This window comes from Thamnophis elegans, chromosome 14 (genome assembly GCF_009769535.1).
Source record: "Thamnophis elegans isolate rThaEle1 chromosome 14, rThaEle1.pri, whole genome shotgun sequence".
NCBI lineage: Eukaryota > Metazoa > Chordata > Lepidosauria > Squamata > Colubridae > Thamnophis > Thamnophis elegans.
Window position 1 is genome coordinate 7,559,473 of NC_045554.1, and position 17,524 is coordinate 7,576,996.

Consider the following 17,524-nt stretch of genomic DNA (forward strand, 5'->3'; position numbering starts at 1 on the left):
CCGCTTAGAGAGGGCTGTAAAAACAATGTGAAGCGGTATATAAGTCTAAGTGCTATTGGTATTAGGAGCCCTGGTGGTGCAGTGGTTAGAATGCAGTCTTGTAGGCTAAGTCTGCCAACTTCCAGCAGTTCGATCCTGACTGGCTCAAGGTTGACTCAGCCTTCCATCCTTCCAAGGTCAGTAAAAGGAGGACCCAGATTGTTGGGAGCAAATAGGCTGACTCTGTAAACCACTTAGAGAGGGCTGCAAAGTACTATGAAGCGGTATATAAGTCTAAGTGCCATTGCTATTATTAAAAAGTATAAATAAAAAATGGGATACGACACTTAATAAAAGAGCAATGATTAAATAGTGACTTTTGCCAATAAAACGATAAGGATAATTCTTCTAGGATTTATCTGCCAACATTGGTCTTTAAATCCCTACCTGTGACCACCTCATTTTACTCCGGCTAATAGACCTGGATGCCGAAACCGGTTTCCCGCTTGCTGGCTGCTCCCAGAGGTAGAATGGAGATTCGGCGTTCACAAAACCTACGTTTAAAAGGTTTTAACAGTGGAAGTCATAATTAAGCCAACAAATATCAAAATTAAAAAAAAAAACCTGGGTTGGTTATATGCTACAGGTAGTCCTCAACTTACGATCACGACATGGGGCTGCCCTTGAAGAGCACCCGGAAGCTTCAACTGGTCCAGACTGCGGCTGCGCGGGTTATCATGGGGGCACCTCGGTGCTCCCATGTTACACCCCTTTTAGGCGGCCTGCACTGGTTGCCGGTTGTCTTCCGGGTGCGATTCAAGGTACTAATTATGATCTTTAAAGCGCTCCATGGCTTAAGCCCAGGATACCTGCGAGACCACCTACTGCCACTGGTAGCCTCCCACCGTCCAGTGCGATCCCACAGAGCTGGTCTCCTCAGGGTGCCGTCGGCCATACAGTGTTGACTAGCGACCCCCAGGGGGGAGAGCCTTCTCTGTGGGAGCCCCTTCCCTCTGGAATGAGCTGCCCCCGGAGCTTCGTATAATCCCCGACCTCCGGTCCTTCCGACGCTCCTTAAAAAGTTGGCTTTTCCAGCAAGCCGGCCTGGCCTGAACAAAACAAAATAAATTATTGATCACTGTTCATTTTAATTCAATTTTTTTTAAAAAAATGTCATTGTCAATTTTAATTGGGTTTGGGATATTCTATTTAATTTTTTTTAAACTTTTGTATTATGTGTTTCTTTTAATGTTGTACGCCGCCCTGAGTCCTTGGGAGAAGGGCGGCATATAAATCTAATAAACCTAAACCTAAACCTAAACTGAGCCCAAAATTTATGTTAAGTGAGAATTTGTTAAGTGAGGTTTGCCCCAGTTTACGACATTTCTTGCCATGGTTAGGTGAATCACTGCAGTAGATAAGTTAGTAGCCTGGCTGTTAAGTGAAATCTGGCTTGCCCCTGGACTCTGTTTATCAGGGGGTTGCAAAAAGTAATCACATGACCCCAGGACGCCGCAACGGTCATAAGTATGAACCAGTTGCCAAGCCTCTGGCACCATGGGGATGCTGCCAAGGTTGTAACTGTGAAAAGCGACAAATCCCTTTTTTTCCGTGCTGTTCTAACTTTCAACAGTCACTAAATGAACTATTCAGTCGCGATTCCTGTCTTCCTCATTCATGCCAGCTAAAATATTTCATGATCATTACTTCAGCTGCCTGGATCATGGAAAGTCAGGCTATCCTCAGCTTACAACCGTAACTGAGCTCACAGTTACAATCACAGGTCGTGACCGTTGTTAAACAGGTCACTGCATGGTCATGCCTGATGTTATGACCTTTCGACAGCAGTTGTTAAGTGAATGCAGCAGTCCTAAAGTGAAAGGCACCATCATTAAGGGTACCCTGTGGTCGTTAAGCAAATGAGTCGCGGAGGATTACCTATAGAAGTTATGGCGAGCCTTTTCGGCGCTCGTTGGAGCCGCAACCCAGAAGAGGAGCCGCCCAGGGGGCACGTGCATGCCATGAAATGAACTTCCGGTTTCCGGCGGGTGCATGCTCAACGGCCAGGTCTTCTGGTTTCTGGCACGCACGCACGTGCGATGATCAGCTGGCCAGTGCGCATGTGGGAAATCAGAAGATCAGCTCTTCCAGTTTCCGGCACTACAGCACGCGAGAAGGCCAGCTGATCATCCCACGCGGATGCGCACCAGAAACCCAGAAGAGGAATGCCATAGGTTCACCATCGCAAACCTACAGCCTTAAGAATCAGTTCTGTCCTTCAGGAATGACACAGGAAGGAAACGGAGAGTTTCTGTGGCTTTCAATGCTTAACTCGAGATAGTCAACTGTTGTGGCCCAGCAGGAGCCGTTGGAGCTGCCACCAGACTCCGACAGCGAGGGGCCCGATGAGTCGGCCCTGGAGGATGTGGAGGACCCTGGACAGGGTTCCGACTCCGAGCAGGGCGCAGAGAGGCTGGTTGGCCACCAGGAGGCACCTGAGCCTTGGACCAGTGGGGAGGAGACAAGGGAGAGTGAGTTGTTCCTGGATGCACGCCATCGAAGAGCTACTAGGCGTCAGGAACAGTTGCGCAGTTACAGGAGGTAATTGCACTCAGCTGGTGGTCATTAGGCTCCTCTCCAGACTATAAAAAGACTCCTTGTGCACACGCCCCTCTTTGCAGACGTCAACGCAGGATTGAATGTCGGAGGACATTACTATGAGCTTGGCAGGCTGGATTGCTGCCGAGCCTTATCTGTATTTATTGCTGCCAAGGCTTGTCTGTGCTGGTTTGCTGCCAAGGACCTGTCTGTCTGTTAATTAAATGCCGTAACTTATCTCTGGCTTGGAGTGTGTGTTGGGGTGGGATGAGGGGGGTCAGAACAGTCAACCCAGGTAAAACACATGAAATGTCCATCAAATACGAAGGAAATGTCCGTCATGGTTTATCCACCCCACCCCGGGCTACGCATTCAAATCAATATGCACGGTTCCTGCCTTTACCTTCATTCTCCAAGTGGGGGCCATGGGCAGCCTCCACTCGATTCAGCACGGACTCCAGCAGGTTAGCATCCGTGATTTTCCTCCACTCCAGAGCGACGCCGCTGCGGATTTTAATCGGAGGGATCCCACTTTCAGTGGCGTTTTTTTCCTCTTTTAATCTCCGCGCCTGCTCTTCAATCTCCTGGGCCGTTTAAGAAAACAAGAGGTGGGAGGTCACAACCAGCAAATGTCGGAGGGCAACATTTTTTGCTAATGAAATCCTGTCTTTTTTGAAAGCCTAAAGCAGCGATGGCGAACCTTTTTTGGCACCGTGCCCAAAGCAGAACGCATGTGTTTTTTGACCTGGGGGGGGGGGGGGTTCAGGCTGGGTTTTGGCCCATTTCCAGGCCATTTTGGGGCCGTTTCTGGCTCACAAATGGCCAAAAAATGGCCCAAAAAACACCCTGAAAATGGTCCAGAAAACAGCCATTTCAGGCTGTTTTCTGGCATTCCAGCGCCTGCGAAGACCAGCTGGCGGGCACACATTTGTGTGCCAAAAACCAGAAGAGCAGGTGGCAATGATGTGCGTGCCCACAGAAAGGGCTCAGGTTTGCTGTCACGGGTCTAAAGGATAGGGAAGCAGAGGCTGAACTGACTCCAGATTTTTTTTTCCATTCTCCCAATCATTTGATTTTTAAGGATGTCTCCCTAAGATAAAATTTCATTTGAATCTTAGCCAATCAAACCCACCCTAGATTAAAACCGTCTGGCCTGGATATTTTATCAGGGGTTCTTTTCGCAACTGAGATACTGCCCTCTGGTCAAACCAGTTTTGTGCATTCTAGAATGAGTGGGAATGACCCCTCCCGATGTTCCTCCGCTGGGAATTCTGTGAAATTTGCCCTGTGACTGATCCCAGAGAGGTTGGGGAAGACTCATGGTGAGATTCTTATCCCGGCTTTTCAATCCCAACCCTTTGTTCACTATCAACATCTCTGCGCATCCGGGTTTCTGGCAAAGTGGAAAAGGTCAAAGGTCTCTTCCTCCAGGATTTTTTTTTTATTTTTTTTTTTTTGAGTCTTCTCACCTTCTGGAGCCTCTCCTGTTCCCGTTCCTGTTCTGCTATCAACAACGACAATTGCTGGGCATGTTGCTCTTCCAGCTTCTGCCTCAGCTCTGCAAGCGCCTGCATCTTCTGCCTTAAGGCATCCTCTTCTGAAAAGCACCCACACGAGATATAATCAGTTCTTGTGAAATCCGTACACAGCACGTACAGGGAAGTTGTTCTTTTGATCAACTGAAGATTACCAGAAGTACAAGTTGCTAGGATATAAATAAACTAATTTAGACCTGTGAATGATAATCTAAGTTAGCAAGTTCGTGACCCGTCAAAACCGCGGTCCACAAAAGCGCGATCGACGAAAGCGCGCATTTGACGTCATCACAGCGTGACGAAAAAAATTAAAAATTGAAATAAAAATTAAATTACAGCAAGCCGATTCACATAAAGGTAAAGGTTAGGTTAAGGGTTAGGGTTAGGTTTAGGTTAAGGGTTAGGTTAGGTTTAGAGCGTTAGGGTTACGTTTAGCGTTAGGTCAAGGGTTAGCGTTAGGTTTAGCGTTAGGTTAAGGGTTAGGTTTAGGGTTAGATTTAGGGTTAGGTTAAGGGTTAGGTTTAGGGTTAGGTTTAGGGTTAGGTTTGGGGGGGTTAGGGTAAGGTTTTTGCTTTATTTTTACATTTATCGATCACAGCGCGATGTTTTCGTCGCGCTGTGATGATGTCACGTACGCGCTTTCGTCGAGCGCAATTTTGTCGTCCGCGGTTTTGTGGTGGAACCAGCAAGTTAGCATTAAAGTAGCATTTTTTTTTAATTTTGGCAAAGGAAAAGAAGAACCATACTACCACCTCTTACAATACTAGACAACACAGTATCAATAGTTGAGACCTTCTCATTTCTAGGATCTATCATACCTCAAGACCTAAAATGGACACCTAACATCAAAAACAACAAAGAATGTTCTTTCTGTGCCAACTCAGGAAGCTTCAACTGCCCAAGGAGCTGCTGATTCTATTCTACAGAGGAATGATTGAGTCTGTCATCTGCACCTCTATAACTGTCTGGTTTGGTTCTGCAACCCAACAAGACAGACATGGACTTCAACGGAGAATTAGAACTGCAGAAAAAAACAATGGCTACCAACCTGCCTTCCGTTGAGGACCTGGACACTGCATGAGTCAAAAAGAGGGCTGTGAAAATATCTACAGACCCCTCACATCCTGGACATAAATTGTTTCAACTCCTATCCTCAAAATGACGCTATAGGGCATTGCACATCAGAACAATTAGACACAAGGACAGTTTTCCCTCCCGAATGCCATCACTCTGCTGAACAAATAATTCCCACAACACTGTGAAACTATTCACTAAGGCTGCATTACTATTACTATTAGTCTTCTCATCGTTCCTGTCACCCATTTCGTCCCATTTATGACTGCATGACTGTAACCTTGTTGCTTGTATCCTTACGATTTATATTGTTTCCTAGTATGATTTTATTGCTTATTTGTACCCTATGACTATCATTAAGCGTTGCACCTTATGATTCTTGACGAATGCATCTTGTCTTTTTATGTACCCTGAGAGCATCTGCACACTGAGAGCATCTGCACCAAAGACAAATTCCTTGTGTGTCCAATCACACTTGGCCAATAAAGAATTCTATTCTATTCTATTCAATTCAAAGAGAGCCGGTTTGGTCTAGTGGTTAAGGTACCAGACCAGAAAGCAGGAGACTGTGAATTTTAGTCCCGCCTTAGGCATGAAAAACGGCTAGGGGACTTTGGGCCAATCGCCAGGATACGGTGAGTTCTTGTCCCCCCTGAAAGTTGGCTGGGTGACTTTGGGCCAATCACCAGGAGACGGTGAGTTCTAGTCCCGCCTTAGCCATGAAAGCTGGCTGGATTCTCTAATCTCACTTTTCACAACATCAGGTGGTGGCTACCTATCTATGCAGGTTGCCCAGTGCCCGAAGTTTGACCATGTGAATGATCACAGGAATACTTGCAACGGTGGCAAGTACGCATAACGTAATACTGTATTCCAGAGGCACTGTTACTTTGTACAGTTGCTAAACAAATAGCTGTTAAGTCAAGAGCCAGCTGTACAGTGTCTGTTTCCTTACCTCTGAGGCATTGTGGCGGTGTTTCGTTCTTGGCCTCGAGCCCAGCTCTACCAGGGTACCTCTGATCGTGCGGCCGTCGCCTCTCTGGCGGGTCGGCTTCCGCAGACGCAACCCACGGCGTGTTCTCCTTCTGCACGGCATCCACCTCCAGCTCAAGCCTACGTTTCACCTTTTCCAACCCGTTTTCTAACAGCTGCCGCTCGTTTCCAAAGCTCACTTCCGGGGTATCCAGAGGCGGCTTGCTCTGCATCATCTGCATCATCAGCAAGGGCGACGGGTGCTGGACATCGTAGGATTTGTTGAGTTCCGTGACCACGCTGCCCTTGACTTTGTCTGGCGGGCTGTCGGTCTTGGCTTGGTTCTGGGTCAACAAGGCACCACTCCCATTCTGCAGCTCCGGGGGGCTGAGATTTGCAAGGGAACTGCTCGATGCCGCTCCATTTTCTAACATCGACTCTCCTTCTACAGTGGGAGGAGCCAGGAAGCTCCCGCCTTCTTGCTGATGGGCCGGAAGTGGACACGCCTCGTTGGGTTTGCCCACGACGAGTTCATTGAAGATATCGGAAGAGCTCTTGTCAAACGCCTGAGCTTTGTGGGGACACGCGGGGGCAAGATCGGCGGTGAGGTTTGGCACAGGATTGGAGGCCGCAGGTCTCCCTCCGGCCTCCCAGACGATCGAGTCCGCAGCTCTTATCTTCGCTTTGGGACTCAACTCGTAAGCGTTGACGGGGTTGGTGATGACGATGTGCCCTACGGAAGAGGGCCTTGGGCGCCTCCGGTGCATCCTGGGGCTCAGGCTTGACTCCGGACTGGGAAGTTTCGAGTAAGACCCCGTGAAGCTCCGGAGAATGCTGTCCTTCCCGAAAAGGGAGAGGTTTTTGAATTCTTCATCCGAATCCGAGTCCAACACGGGAGGCGTCCCGCACCTCATCGGGATATCGACTTTAGAAAAACTGGGAGAGGTCATTACGCCGGCTTGGTTTTTAGAGGTTGAAGAAGGTTGAGGCGCACCGGACTTGAGAAGACCAGACTTCTCCGGGGTTGGAACTGGAGTGTTCCTGCCCGTCAATTTCCCTCTCTCTTTCGCCAACTCGTTCGTTTTCAGGGTGCTGTTTTCTTTATCTGGGTGGCTTCCGCTGCCGCTCCTCTTGGAACTGTTTCGCAGGCTGCGACGCGTTTGTTCTCTCTGAATGTACTCCCTGGATTTTTTTAAGAGGTTCTGAAGGCTCATGACGTATGGGTCGGGACTGTCCCCAGCCCCTAGCCCGGAGTCAGTGGACTCTTTCTTGGCCACCTCGTTTGAAGGAGGCGTGCTTGGAAGGCTGGGAAACGGCCCTTCTGAGCCGATTCTCTTTTCTAAAGGACTACTGGACGTTTCCGTGGGATTAGGAGGGATAAATTGTTCCGTTGCTTCCAAAGGGTTCCTGATGGCTGCACCCTGGGTGTCCGTTGTTTTAACGCCTGGGGCCTTTTCAGGTTCTTGGTGCTCATCGAAAGCAGTAGAATTTGGCAAAGCGCTGGGTGGTTCTGTCGCAGAGCCGTTCACCGCTTCTGATTCTAAATCCAAATGAATGTTCTCTTTCTCGGACTGGTCTAAATCGCTTTGGACGGACGTCTTTTTCATCTGTCAGAGGGTTTTGTTTTTTTTTAAAAAAAGATTTCATTTAGTTTAATTTAGTTTGCTTTATTGTCATTGCACCTCGTACAACAAAATTAAATGCCATCTTCAGTGTACATCATAACTATAAAAATAAAAACACGTCCATTCTATACAATTGAATTGAAAAACCCTGATATTGCATTAATATTGCACTATACTGTAGAATTCAATATGGTTACTGCCCTGGGATAGAAGCTGTTTTCAGCCTCTTTGTCCTTGGTTTTATTATCCTGTACCATCTGCCAGAGGATAATAGTTAAAAAAAAAGGGTGCCCAGGATGAGATGGATCTTTAAGAATGTTTTGAACTTTCTTAAGGCAGCAGGAACTATAAAGCTCTTCCAAAGAGGGGAGAGGGCAACCCATGACCCTCTGGGCAATGACGTCGACCCTCTTGAGCACTGTCCTATCTGCCACTGTGCAATTGGCAAACCACACACAGGTGCAGTAAGCCAAAATACTCTCTCTGGTGGAGTGGTAGAAGGTCACCAGCAGTTTTTCATTCAGTTATTGTTTCCTGAGAAGTCTCAGATAGTATGGGAGCCGAGGTGGTGCAGTGGTTAAATGCAGCACTGCAGGCTACTTCAGCTGACTGCAGTTCTACAGTTCGGCTGTTCAAATCTCACCGGCTCAAGGTTGACTCAGCCTTCCATCCTTCCGAGGTGGGTGAAATGAGGACCCAGACTGTGGGGCCGATATGCTGACTCTGTAAACCGCTTAGAGAGGGCTGAAAGCCCTATGAAGCGGTATATAAGTCTAACTGGTATTGCTATTGCTATAGTATCATCTCTGCTGGGCCCTTTTGACCAGGCCTGCAATGTGAGTGCCTCAGGTCTGGTCCACTTTTATGACAACACCCAAAAACTTAAAACTGGCCACTTGCTCCACTCGGTCTCCATTGGTAAGCAAGGTTTGGATGTCTGATCTATTCCTTGTATAGTCCACTATAAGCTCCTTGGTCTTATTAGTGTTAAGGACCAAGTTATGGTCTCCACACCACGAAAGCAACTGGTCCACCTCATATTGATAAGCAGACTCATCCCCCACCCACCCCGGAGATGAGTCCCACCACTGTTGTATCATCTGCAAATTTAGTAATAGTATTATTAGTGCGAGTGGGAATGCAGTCATGCACACTCACACACATGCAAGTATATAGAATAAGGGACTTAACAAAAGTAGTGAGTCCAAAAATTAGTAGGTTGTTCTACAACAAGTCCCCAAAAAAAATTTGTGAAAGGCATACTGGATAGGACTCAAGTAATTTGAGATGGTCAAATTGTTTACCCACTCAAGCCTTGTTCCAAAAAAACCTTTGGGTTTTTAATTGCCTTTTAAGATTGATTTTATCGTGCAGCACTCAGAATCTTTGCAGAGCTGGGCGGAATAATAGATGTATGTAACGCACAGCAAATAACCTCTAGAACTAAAGAAAAAATCAAAACCAGTTTTGACAAGAGATCAAAAGGGGGGGGGGGGGTCAAAGTGATTACAAACAGGATTTTAACCATTTCTGAAATAGAGATCAACTGATCATTTGGCCGATGTAGCAACCTAACCCTTATCCCAGTTATAATTTTTGTTCACCAGATTTTTATCCCATCTTTATAACTTTATAAGTACCTCAAGGCGGCAAACGTACCCAATTCCCCTTCTTCCTTCTATTTCCTTCACTACAACCCTGTGAGGCGGGTTGAGCAGAGAGAGATTGACTGCCCCAAGGTTACTGAGCAAGATTTCATGCCTAAGGCAGAACTAGAACTCACAATCTCTGGGTTTTTAGGCCAGTACTTTCACCACTACACCAGTGGTGGGATTCAAATAATTTAACAACCGGTCCTCTGCCCTAATGACCAGCTGGGTAGGCGTGGCTTGGTGGTCTTGGGACTGGGTGGGTGTGGCCAACTCAATGTCACTCAGGTCGATGGGCGCTTCGCCTTAGCTGTGACAATGTCATAAGGGTTAATTGGAGAGGCAGTTTCTGTAAGCAGGGCAATAAAGATGAGGCTAGAAACAACACCAGAATGTTTCCTTCCTGCCTTCCTTACAGGATTAGCCCTGTAAAGTGGAAAAAAACAAAAGGAGATTTCTTCCAACAACCGGTTCTCCCAACTGCTTAGAAAATTACCAACCGGTTCTCCCGAATAGGTGCGAACTGGCTGAATCCCTCCACTGCACTACACCAAACTAGCCCTCAATTTGATTCTGTCACAATTTTTAAAAGTTGGGTTTTCTTTAAGTACAAAGAGCATCAAGTTAAATAAGCCAACTTCTCTGTAGTTGTGTTGCGGGCAACTCTTAACAAGGCAATTCATTGCCTGCAAACTACGGCATGGTGAAAAATACACAGTGTGTGGAAGAAATGTAAAGTGGTTATTGTTGTATTCTCGGCGCACTCTTCTGAATCCCGGGCTGGGTAACGGTTGCCAAGCGTGTACTAGTAAACACAGCACAAAATTGAATAGTGCGTGTTTGGGCTCCTGTTATCACGCCAGCTAAAGCAACAAAGCGGCATTGTTGCTTGAAATACCCTTGCGTTGTGCCCATCAAGCACCAGGACAATCTCATTCATCCCTTCCAGTTACTACACTGATCTCCTTAGTTCAAATAGTAACGGTGTCAACACCCACCTTAATGGGCCGTCTCCAGGAAGAAAATACACAGAAATTTATGAGAGGGAGGGACAGGCCCCTGTGCCTATTTACAACTGGTTCATTACAGTATAACCATAATAAAGTGGAAATGTCAACACTTTAAAAACTACCAGATTTGTTTCCAGATCAAAAGTGCCCAAATTCTGCATTTAGCAGAAGTAAACTTGGTAAGGCCACACTTGGAATACTGCATTCAGTTTTGGTCACTGTGAGAGGGATCTTGGAGTCCTAGTGGACAACCATTTAAATATGAGCCAGCTGTGGGCAGCAGCTGCCAAAAAAGCCAACACAGTTCTAGGCTGCATCAACAGAGGGATAGAATCAAGATGATGTGAAGTGTTAATACCACTTTATAATGCCTTGGTAAGGCCACACTTGCAATACAGCATTCAGTTTTGGTCGCCACGATGTAGAAAAGATGTGGAGACGCTAGAAAGAGCGCAGAAAAGAGCAACAAAGATGATATGGGGACTGGAGGCTAAAACATATGAAGAACGGTTGCAGGAACTGGGTATGTCTAGTTTAATGAAAAGAAGGACTAGGGGAGACATGATAGCAGTCTTCCAATATCTCAGGGGTTGCCACAGAGAAGAGGGAGTCAAACTATTCTCCAAAGCACCTGAGGGCAGGACAAGAAGCAATGGGTGGAAACTAATCAAGGAGAGAAGCAACTTAGAACTGAGGAGAAATTTCCTGATAGTGAGAACAATTAATTAGTGGAACAACTTGCCTCCAGAAGTTATGAACGCCCCAACACTGGAAGTCTTTAAGAAGATGCTGGATAGCCATTTGTCTGAAATGGTATATGGTTTTCTGCCTAGGCAGGGGGTTGGACTAGAAGACCTCCAAGGTCCCTTCCAACTCTGCTATTGTATTGTATTATTATTGTAAACTGGGATTACTTAAAAGTTGTGCTCCAATAAATCTGCGAGGGATGTTTAAGTGCTTCCAAATTCTTTATCACATTAAGATATATGAAAGGATGAATCACAGCCCATACATATATGCGCACACAACACCCAAACTAGAACTGATGTTACCTAGTTGGGTAATGAAATGTCTACAACCTCAGAGAGAGCCAAGGGGGAGCAATTGGATCTTTAATGGGGGCAATTTGAACCTTGTTTAAACCAAGTTAATGGCCTTTTACACTTCCTCCGCATGAGTAGAGTTCAGTTTTTGAGTAAAGTAAGAATTATATGTCACAGGGGTGCAGGATCTTCAAGATGCTTAGGTGGGGCATGACCAAAAAAAAAAAAAAGTTGGAAACCAATGGTTTAAAAATAATTTCTACCCTTGGGCTGTCAGACTTTTAAACACAACCACAATCACTCCACACACACACGTAAAAATGTATGACTAGTTTTTCCTTTTCTTTCTTTTTCCCAACTACTTGCATAGGGATTATTCTTTACACTATCTAAGTTGTTTGTATTTGTTGTCATTTGTTATCACCAGGGAGGCTAAAACCAATTTCGTTGTATACATTGTTAAGAATATAACAATGTGTTGGCAATATATAAATCATGTAACAATGCTATACCTGTTTCTTTAAATCATACTGTAAAATGTGATTGGTTGCTGTTTTTTCTCAATCAGCCATAAGAGGGAGCCAGAATGACAGTTAACTCTCTGTTAGATGCTGGGCTAATCTGATGTGAGTGCCGTGAGCTATTGTAAGTTTTGCAACTGCTAGCAAACTTTGAGTTCTGAACCGATTATATGATACTGGACTATGTTATTTGGATTATCCCTTAACTGAAAGACATTGATGACTGACTGTCTTATCCATGTATGACTTGGACTGTTTGATGGACTCTAATACCTCTATTTCCATGAAAGTAAAAGCCTATTTTAATTGCAGTGTCTCTGTATGCTGGTTTGTGTGTTCTCCAACACAACTCTCACAATGCTTCTCTGAATGCACTCGCTCTCCCAACAGGGAGCATCTAACATACATGATGTACAATGACAATAAAGGCTATACTACTATATTATACTACCTTATTTCAATCACAACAGGATTATTTAACACGATTTAATTTTGTTATCTAATATAAAAGCAGAGATTATGCTCCTGGAGAGCAAAAGAGCACCTATTCTCTTCCAAATTTGTTGCAGGTACAGAGGCTCCTCCATCATAAAAAGACGTGTTCCAAACTCACCTGTACGTTAGCAACTATTTCCTCAACCCGGGTCAGCAAAAGCCTCTGCTTGGAATTCTGTCGCCAGCGTTCCAGATCCAGAGCCTTCTGTCTGTCTTGCTGAAGTTCTTTCTTCTTCTCCACAGTCAGCTGAAAAAACAAGGGAGACAAATTATTATTGCCATCCATTAGTTGCAGGCTCATATCGACGTTTCATTACCCAACTAGGTAACATCATCAGTGCTAGTTTGAGTGGGGGTGTATGTGTGTATGTATGGGCTGTGATTCATTCTTTATCTTAATGTGATTCTCAAAATAACTGAAGAAACTTCTTGGATGAGGAATGAAATGTTTTCAAAGGGAAAAAAAATACCAAGAAAGTCCAGTTGGTTTTTCAGGGAAAAAAAGCACCTTTGGGTCAATCATGAGTTTGTACTTTTATTAAATGTCATTGCTTTAGGGTAAAAAAGGAGGGTTTTAAAAATTGATTTACAATCAGTGCCTCCAGAAACATCTGACCAGAAAATCGGGGTGGGGGTGGGGGGATGTGACAAGTGATAAGATTGCAAAGCTTCAGGAAAAAAGACCCATTTGCACAAAGGAAGACACCAAGCATTGAAGCAAGTCTTCAGATTTTGAGAAATTCGGAATGAAAAGACACTAAGTAAAAAGTAAAAAGTTTGGGCCCAGCTCTCACAAAATGGGCATATGAGTTCTGGTAAAGGACTATTATTAAAGATTTCCCTAGTGGACATCCTTAAGGATTCTTATATTTTTTAATGGAAAAGAGGAGGGGGGGAACCATATTTCGTGACCCGACAAATGCGCGCACGACAAAAGTGTGCTGATGAAACCGCGGTGAGAACACCGCAATGTCATAAACGCGCCCACAACAATGTGCCGACAAAACCGTGCCCACAAAAGCGTGATTTAAGTTAAGGTAAGGGTTAGGTTCAGGGTTAGGTTTAGGGTTAGATTTAGGATTAGGGTTAGGGTTATTAGGTTATTAGTTGTTTGTTGAAGGCGCGCTTTTGTCGGAGCGCTGTTGTCGGCGCGCTTCTGCGCTCATTCGTCGGCGCGGCGTTGGTAAACCACCATATTTACTCTCAAAATAAGAAAACGCAAGGGAGAAGATTCACAACATACACACAGCAAAGTGTCCAACGTGATTCAAGTTTAGTCCCTTTCTTTTTACCATGGAACATGATTAAGCCGACTTACCAGAGGAGAAAGCACGGGGACTCCATTAAATCGAATAAGGGATAGATTTCTGCACTGAACGACGGGGGACATTGCATTCCCCATAAACTCTCCTTGAATTCTAGCCAGGTGCTTCTTGCAGAATTTCTCATATTCCTCCATCGTAATGCAGTTGGGCTGCAGAATGACACAGGGAGAGAGAGAGAGAGAGGAAGGGAAAAAAAACAAACCCTCTTTGGCAAATAACAACTCAGCATATATGAAACAGCAACTGTCACTCTACCTACAATTCCCTGGTTAATCTGTCTCTGTTGTTGTTACTAGTCCCCTGGAAAATTGCACTGCCAACTAAAGAGGCTCCTGCCACAGAGCTCTAAAAACTCGTGGCAGGACAAAATCGCGCTCGACTAAAGCGCGCCCGATTAAACCGCGTCGCTGACGTCATCAACAGGGCAACAACAGCAAGCGCGGAGAAAGAAGGGCGCTTTAAATAGCGCTTTGAAAGCAAGCCGATTCAAGTTAAGGTAAGGGTTAGGTTTAGGGTTAGGTTAAGGGTTAGGATTAGGTTTAGGGTTAGGTTAAGGGTTAGTTTAGGGTTAGGTTTAGGGTTAGGTTTAGGATTAGGTTTAGGGGGGTTAGGTTTAGGGGTTAATTTTAGGTTTAGCATTTACAGCGTGCTTCTGTCTCCGCGCTGTTGTCGCCCTGTGATGACGTCAGCTACGCGGTTTCGTCGAGCGCGCTTTAGTCAAATGCGGTTTTGTGGTGGAACCCTAAAAACTGTTACGCAAATCAAGACGAAAAACAACACCTCCGCCACTGAAATCAAAAGACAGCCATTATTATATCTATGCCAAGCAAAACTACACAACTCACAACTCTTCCAGGCAGCCGCGGAGTTCAAAATCTGATCTTGCAGAACATGTTTTTTTATTTTAAAAGGGGTTCTAATATGATTACTTAACTAAAAAGACCAACTTACAAATAAATGTGCTGTCATCCCAGATGATGGCACCATTCCGTTGCACAATAAGTACAAAATTTGGGAGGTTCCCTGGCACCTGTCCTATCGCCAGTTGCCCAACTCCCACTGCTTTTACTCCTAAATTTGAAGCTCGTCTCTCCACATCGATCTTTAAAGATCCATGATCCAGTGTAACCTCTTCCTCTCAGGAAGTTTCCCAGTTGATCCTTATTATTAAAGGTGTTGTTTCTTGTTCTTGTTCAAGTCAGGCATTTATCCCAAGCAGAAATCCTTTCTCATAAACACAAACACACACACTCCACATCTATGACATCTTTAAATCAGGGCTGAGGGTTCTAGAATAGCTTGGATGAAGATGTGGGGGGGGGGGGGAGTAGCTGAATAAACGGTGTCCTCCCAGTTTCAAGCATCTGTTTGAGGGGGTGAGGGGATCATTTCAACCAAAGCCAAATGAAGCTTAAGTAAAAAAAACGAAGGTAAAAATTAAGTAGAGTTTAGGAATAGCTTAAAGTACAGCTCAAAATTAAGGGCAGCTTCGCAAGAATCAAAGCTTTAAAATGACAGGTTCATATTAACTGCAGCTAAAAGGTATAGGAGCAGTGTCTTGTTAATCAATGCTAAGAAATTAAATACCAAATCTCAAACAACCAATGCTCTGTCTTACACATTGGCAGAAAAAAAAATCAGAACACAAAATACAAGCCGGGCGGATAAGACCTCGTAGACGATCCACACACTTTCAAGGATCTTGGGAGTTTGGGGCTTAAAACAATTTAGAACTTGGCCATCTCCGATCCGACCTAAGCGTAGTACATAAAATTACCTGCTACAATGCCCTACCTGTCAATGAATACTTCAGCTTCAACCCCAACAGCACACAACTTCGCAATAGATACAAACTTAAGGTAAACAGCTCCAAACTTGATTGCAGAAAATATGACTTCAGCAACAGAGTGGTCAATGCTTGGAATACACTACCTGACTCTGTTGTTACATCCTCATACCCCCCCACAGCTTCAACCTGTCAACTGTTGACCTCATCCTGTTCCTAAGAGGTCTTTAAGGGGCATGCATAAGCTCACCAGCGTGCCTACCGTCCCTGTCCTAATATTCCTTTGTATTCGTATTCATTTCATGTATTCATCATCAGGTTTATACTTATTTCTGTTATCTAATTCATGCTTGATGATATAAAATTAATAAATAAACAAAAATAATCCCAATAATCAAGTCCAGCCTCACTGGAAGCAAACCATTTCAAGGACTGTTTAATTAATGTAATTCATTATTTCAATCATTAAATACGGTGGAATTATTAACCCAAGCTTAAAATAATGTACATGTTAATAATATTAAGTTACAGCCTCCCAGGAAGCGAACCATTAAATGGTTATTTATTTAATTAATTCAATTAATTATTTCAATCAGTAAATACGGTGAAATATTAACCCAAGTTTAAAATAATATGCATGTTAATAATATTAAGTTACAACCTCCCAGGAAGCGAACCATTAAATGGTTATTTATTTAATTAATTCAATTAATTATTTCAATCAGTAAATACGGTGAAATATTAACCCAAGTTTAAAATAATATACATGTTAATAATATTAAGTTACAACCTCCCAGGAAGCGAACCATTAAATGGTTATTTATTTAATTAATTCAATTAATTATTTCAATCAGTAAATACGGTGAAATATTAACCCAAGTTTAAAATAATATACATGTTAATAATATTAAGTTACAACCTCCCAGGAAGCGAACCATTAAATGGTTATTTATTTAATTAATTCAATTAATTATTTCAATCAGTAAATACGGTGAAATATTAACCCAAGTTTAAAATAATATACATGTTAATAATATTAAGTTACAACCTCCCAGGAAGCGAACCATTAAATGGTTATTTATTTAATTAATTCAATTAATTATTTCAATCAGTAAATACGGTGAAATATTAACCCAAGTTTAAAATAATATACATGTTAATAATATTAAGTTACAACCTCCCAGGAAGCGAACCATTAAATGGTTATTTATTTAATTAATTCAATTAATTATTTCAATCAGTAAATACGGTGGAATTATTAACCCAAGCTTAAAATAATATACATGTTAATAATATTAAGTTACAGCCCCAAATGAAGCACATTATGAGAAGCTTCACCTTATATGCAACTTAAATGATTCCCCACCACCACCTTCCTCTCTGCAGGCCAGACAGACCCCCGACAACGCCGCCCAACACAGGCCCGCAGCAACCCCGCGGCTCCCTCACCGAGGCTTCCCCGGCCGCCCCGCTTCCAACGAGCGCAAACCGCGCGCCTTCGCCGCTCCTGCCCACTGAGGCTGGCCCTGCCCGGCGCCTGGCAACGCCGGCCACGGCCCCGCCTCTTCCGGCGTGACGAAACGGCGACCGTTACAAGCCTCCCGCCGCGTCTCCAGGCAACCGAAGATAAGGGCCGCGTCGGGCGGTCCCCTCGACTCTTGCATTCTGGGAGTTGTAGTTTAAAAGGGAGGGGGAAGAAGGAGCCTTTGGATGGAATTGGATTCGTGGGTGGAAATGGATGGATGGCCACTTTGTGGTCTTCTACGGATGGATAGGTTACATAGATAGATTTAGAACGATGTATGTATTCCGTAAAAGAAAGAAGGCAAAAATGATGAGGGGACAAGTAGTTGCATTCTGGTTTATTTTAAAAATGTTTCTATAACCTCTTTATTGTTTTGATACAGTTTTT

General features: G+C 44.2%; 1 protein-coding gene across 3 annotated transcripts in view; it reads right to left on the reverse strand.

The window, feature by feature from the left end:
• Positions 1-17,110, reverse strand: part of CCP110 (centriolar coiled-coil protein 110) — a 28,459-nt gene extending 11,349 nt beyond the window's left edge. For 2 of the 3 annotated variants that reach the window (XM_032230195.1, XM_032230193.1), the window contains exons 1-7: positions 16,951-17,110; positions 13,820-13,975; positions 12,620-12,748; positions 6,142-7,765; positions 4,047-4,174; positions 2,981-3,161; positions 427-533 (exon numbers count right to left, since the gene is read on the reverse strand). In XM_032230195.1, the coding sequence (XP_032086086.1) occupies positions 427-533; positions 2,981-3,161; positions 4,047-4,174; positions 6,142-7,765; positions 12,620-12,748; positions 13,820-13,960 (2,310 nt within the window). In that variant the 5' untranslated portion in view covers positions 13,961-13,975; positions 16,951-17,110. The remainder of the gene's footprint in view (positions 1-426; positions 534-2,980; positions 3,162-4,046; positions 4,175-6,141; positions 7,766-12,619; positions 12,749-13,819; positions 13,976-16,950) is intronic. The other variant, XM_032230194.1, reaches the window with a different exon arrangement.
• Positions 17,111-17,524: the final 414 nt, after the last annotated feature.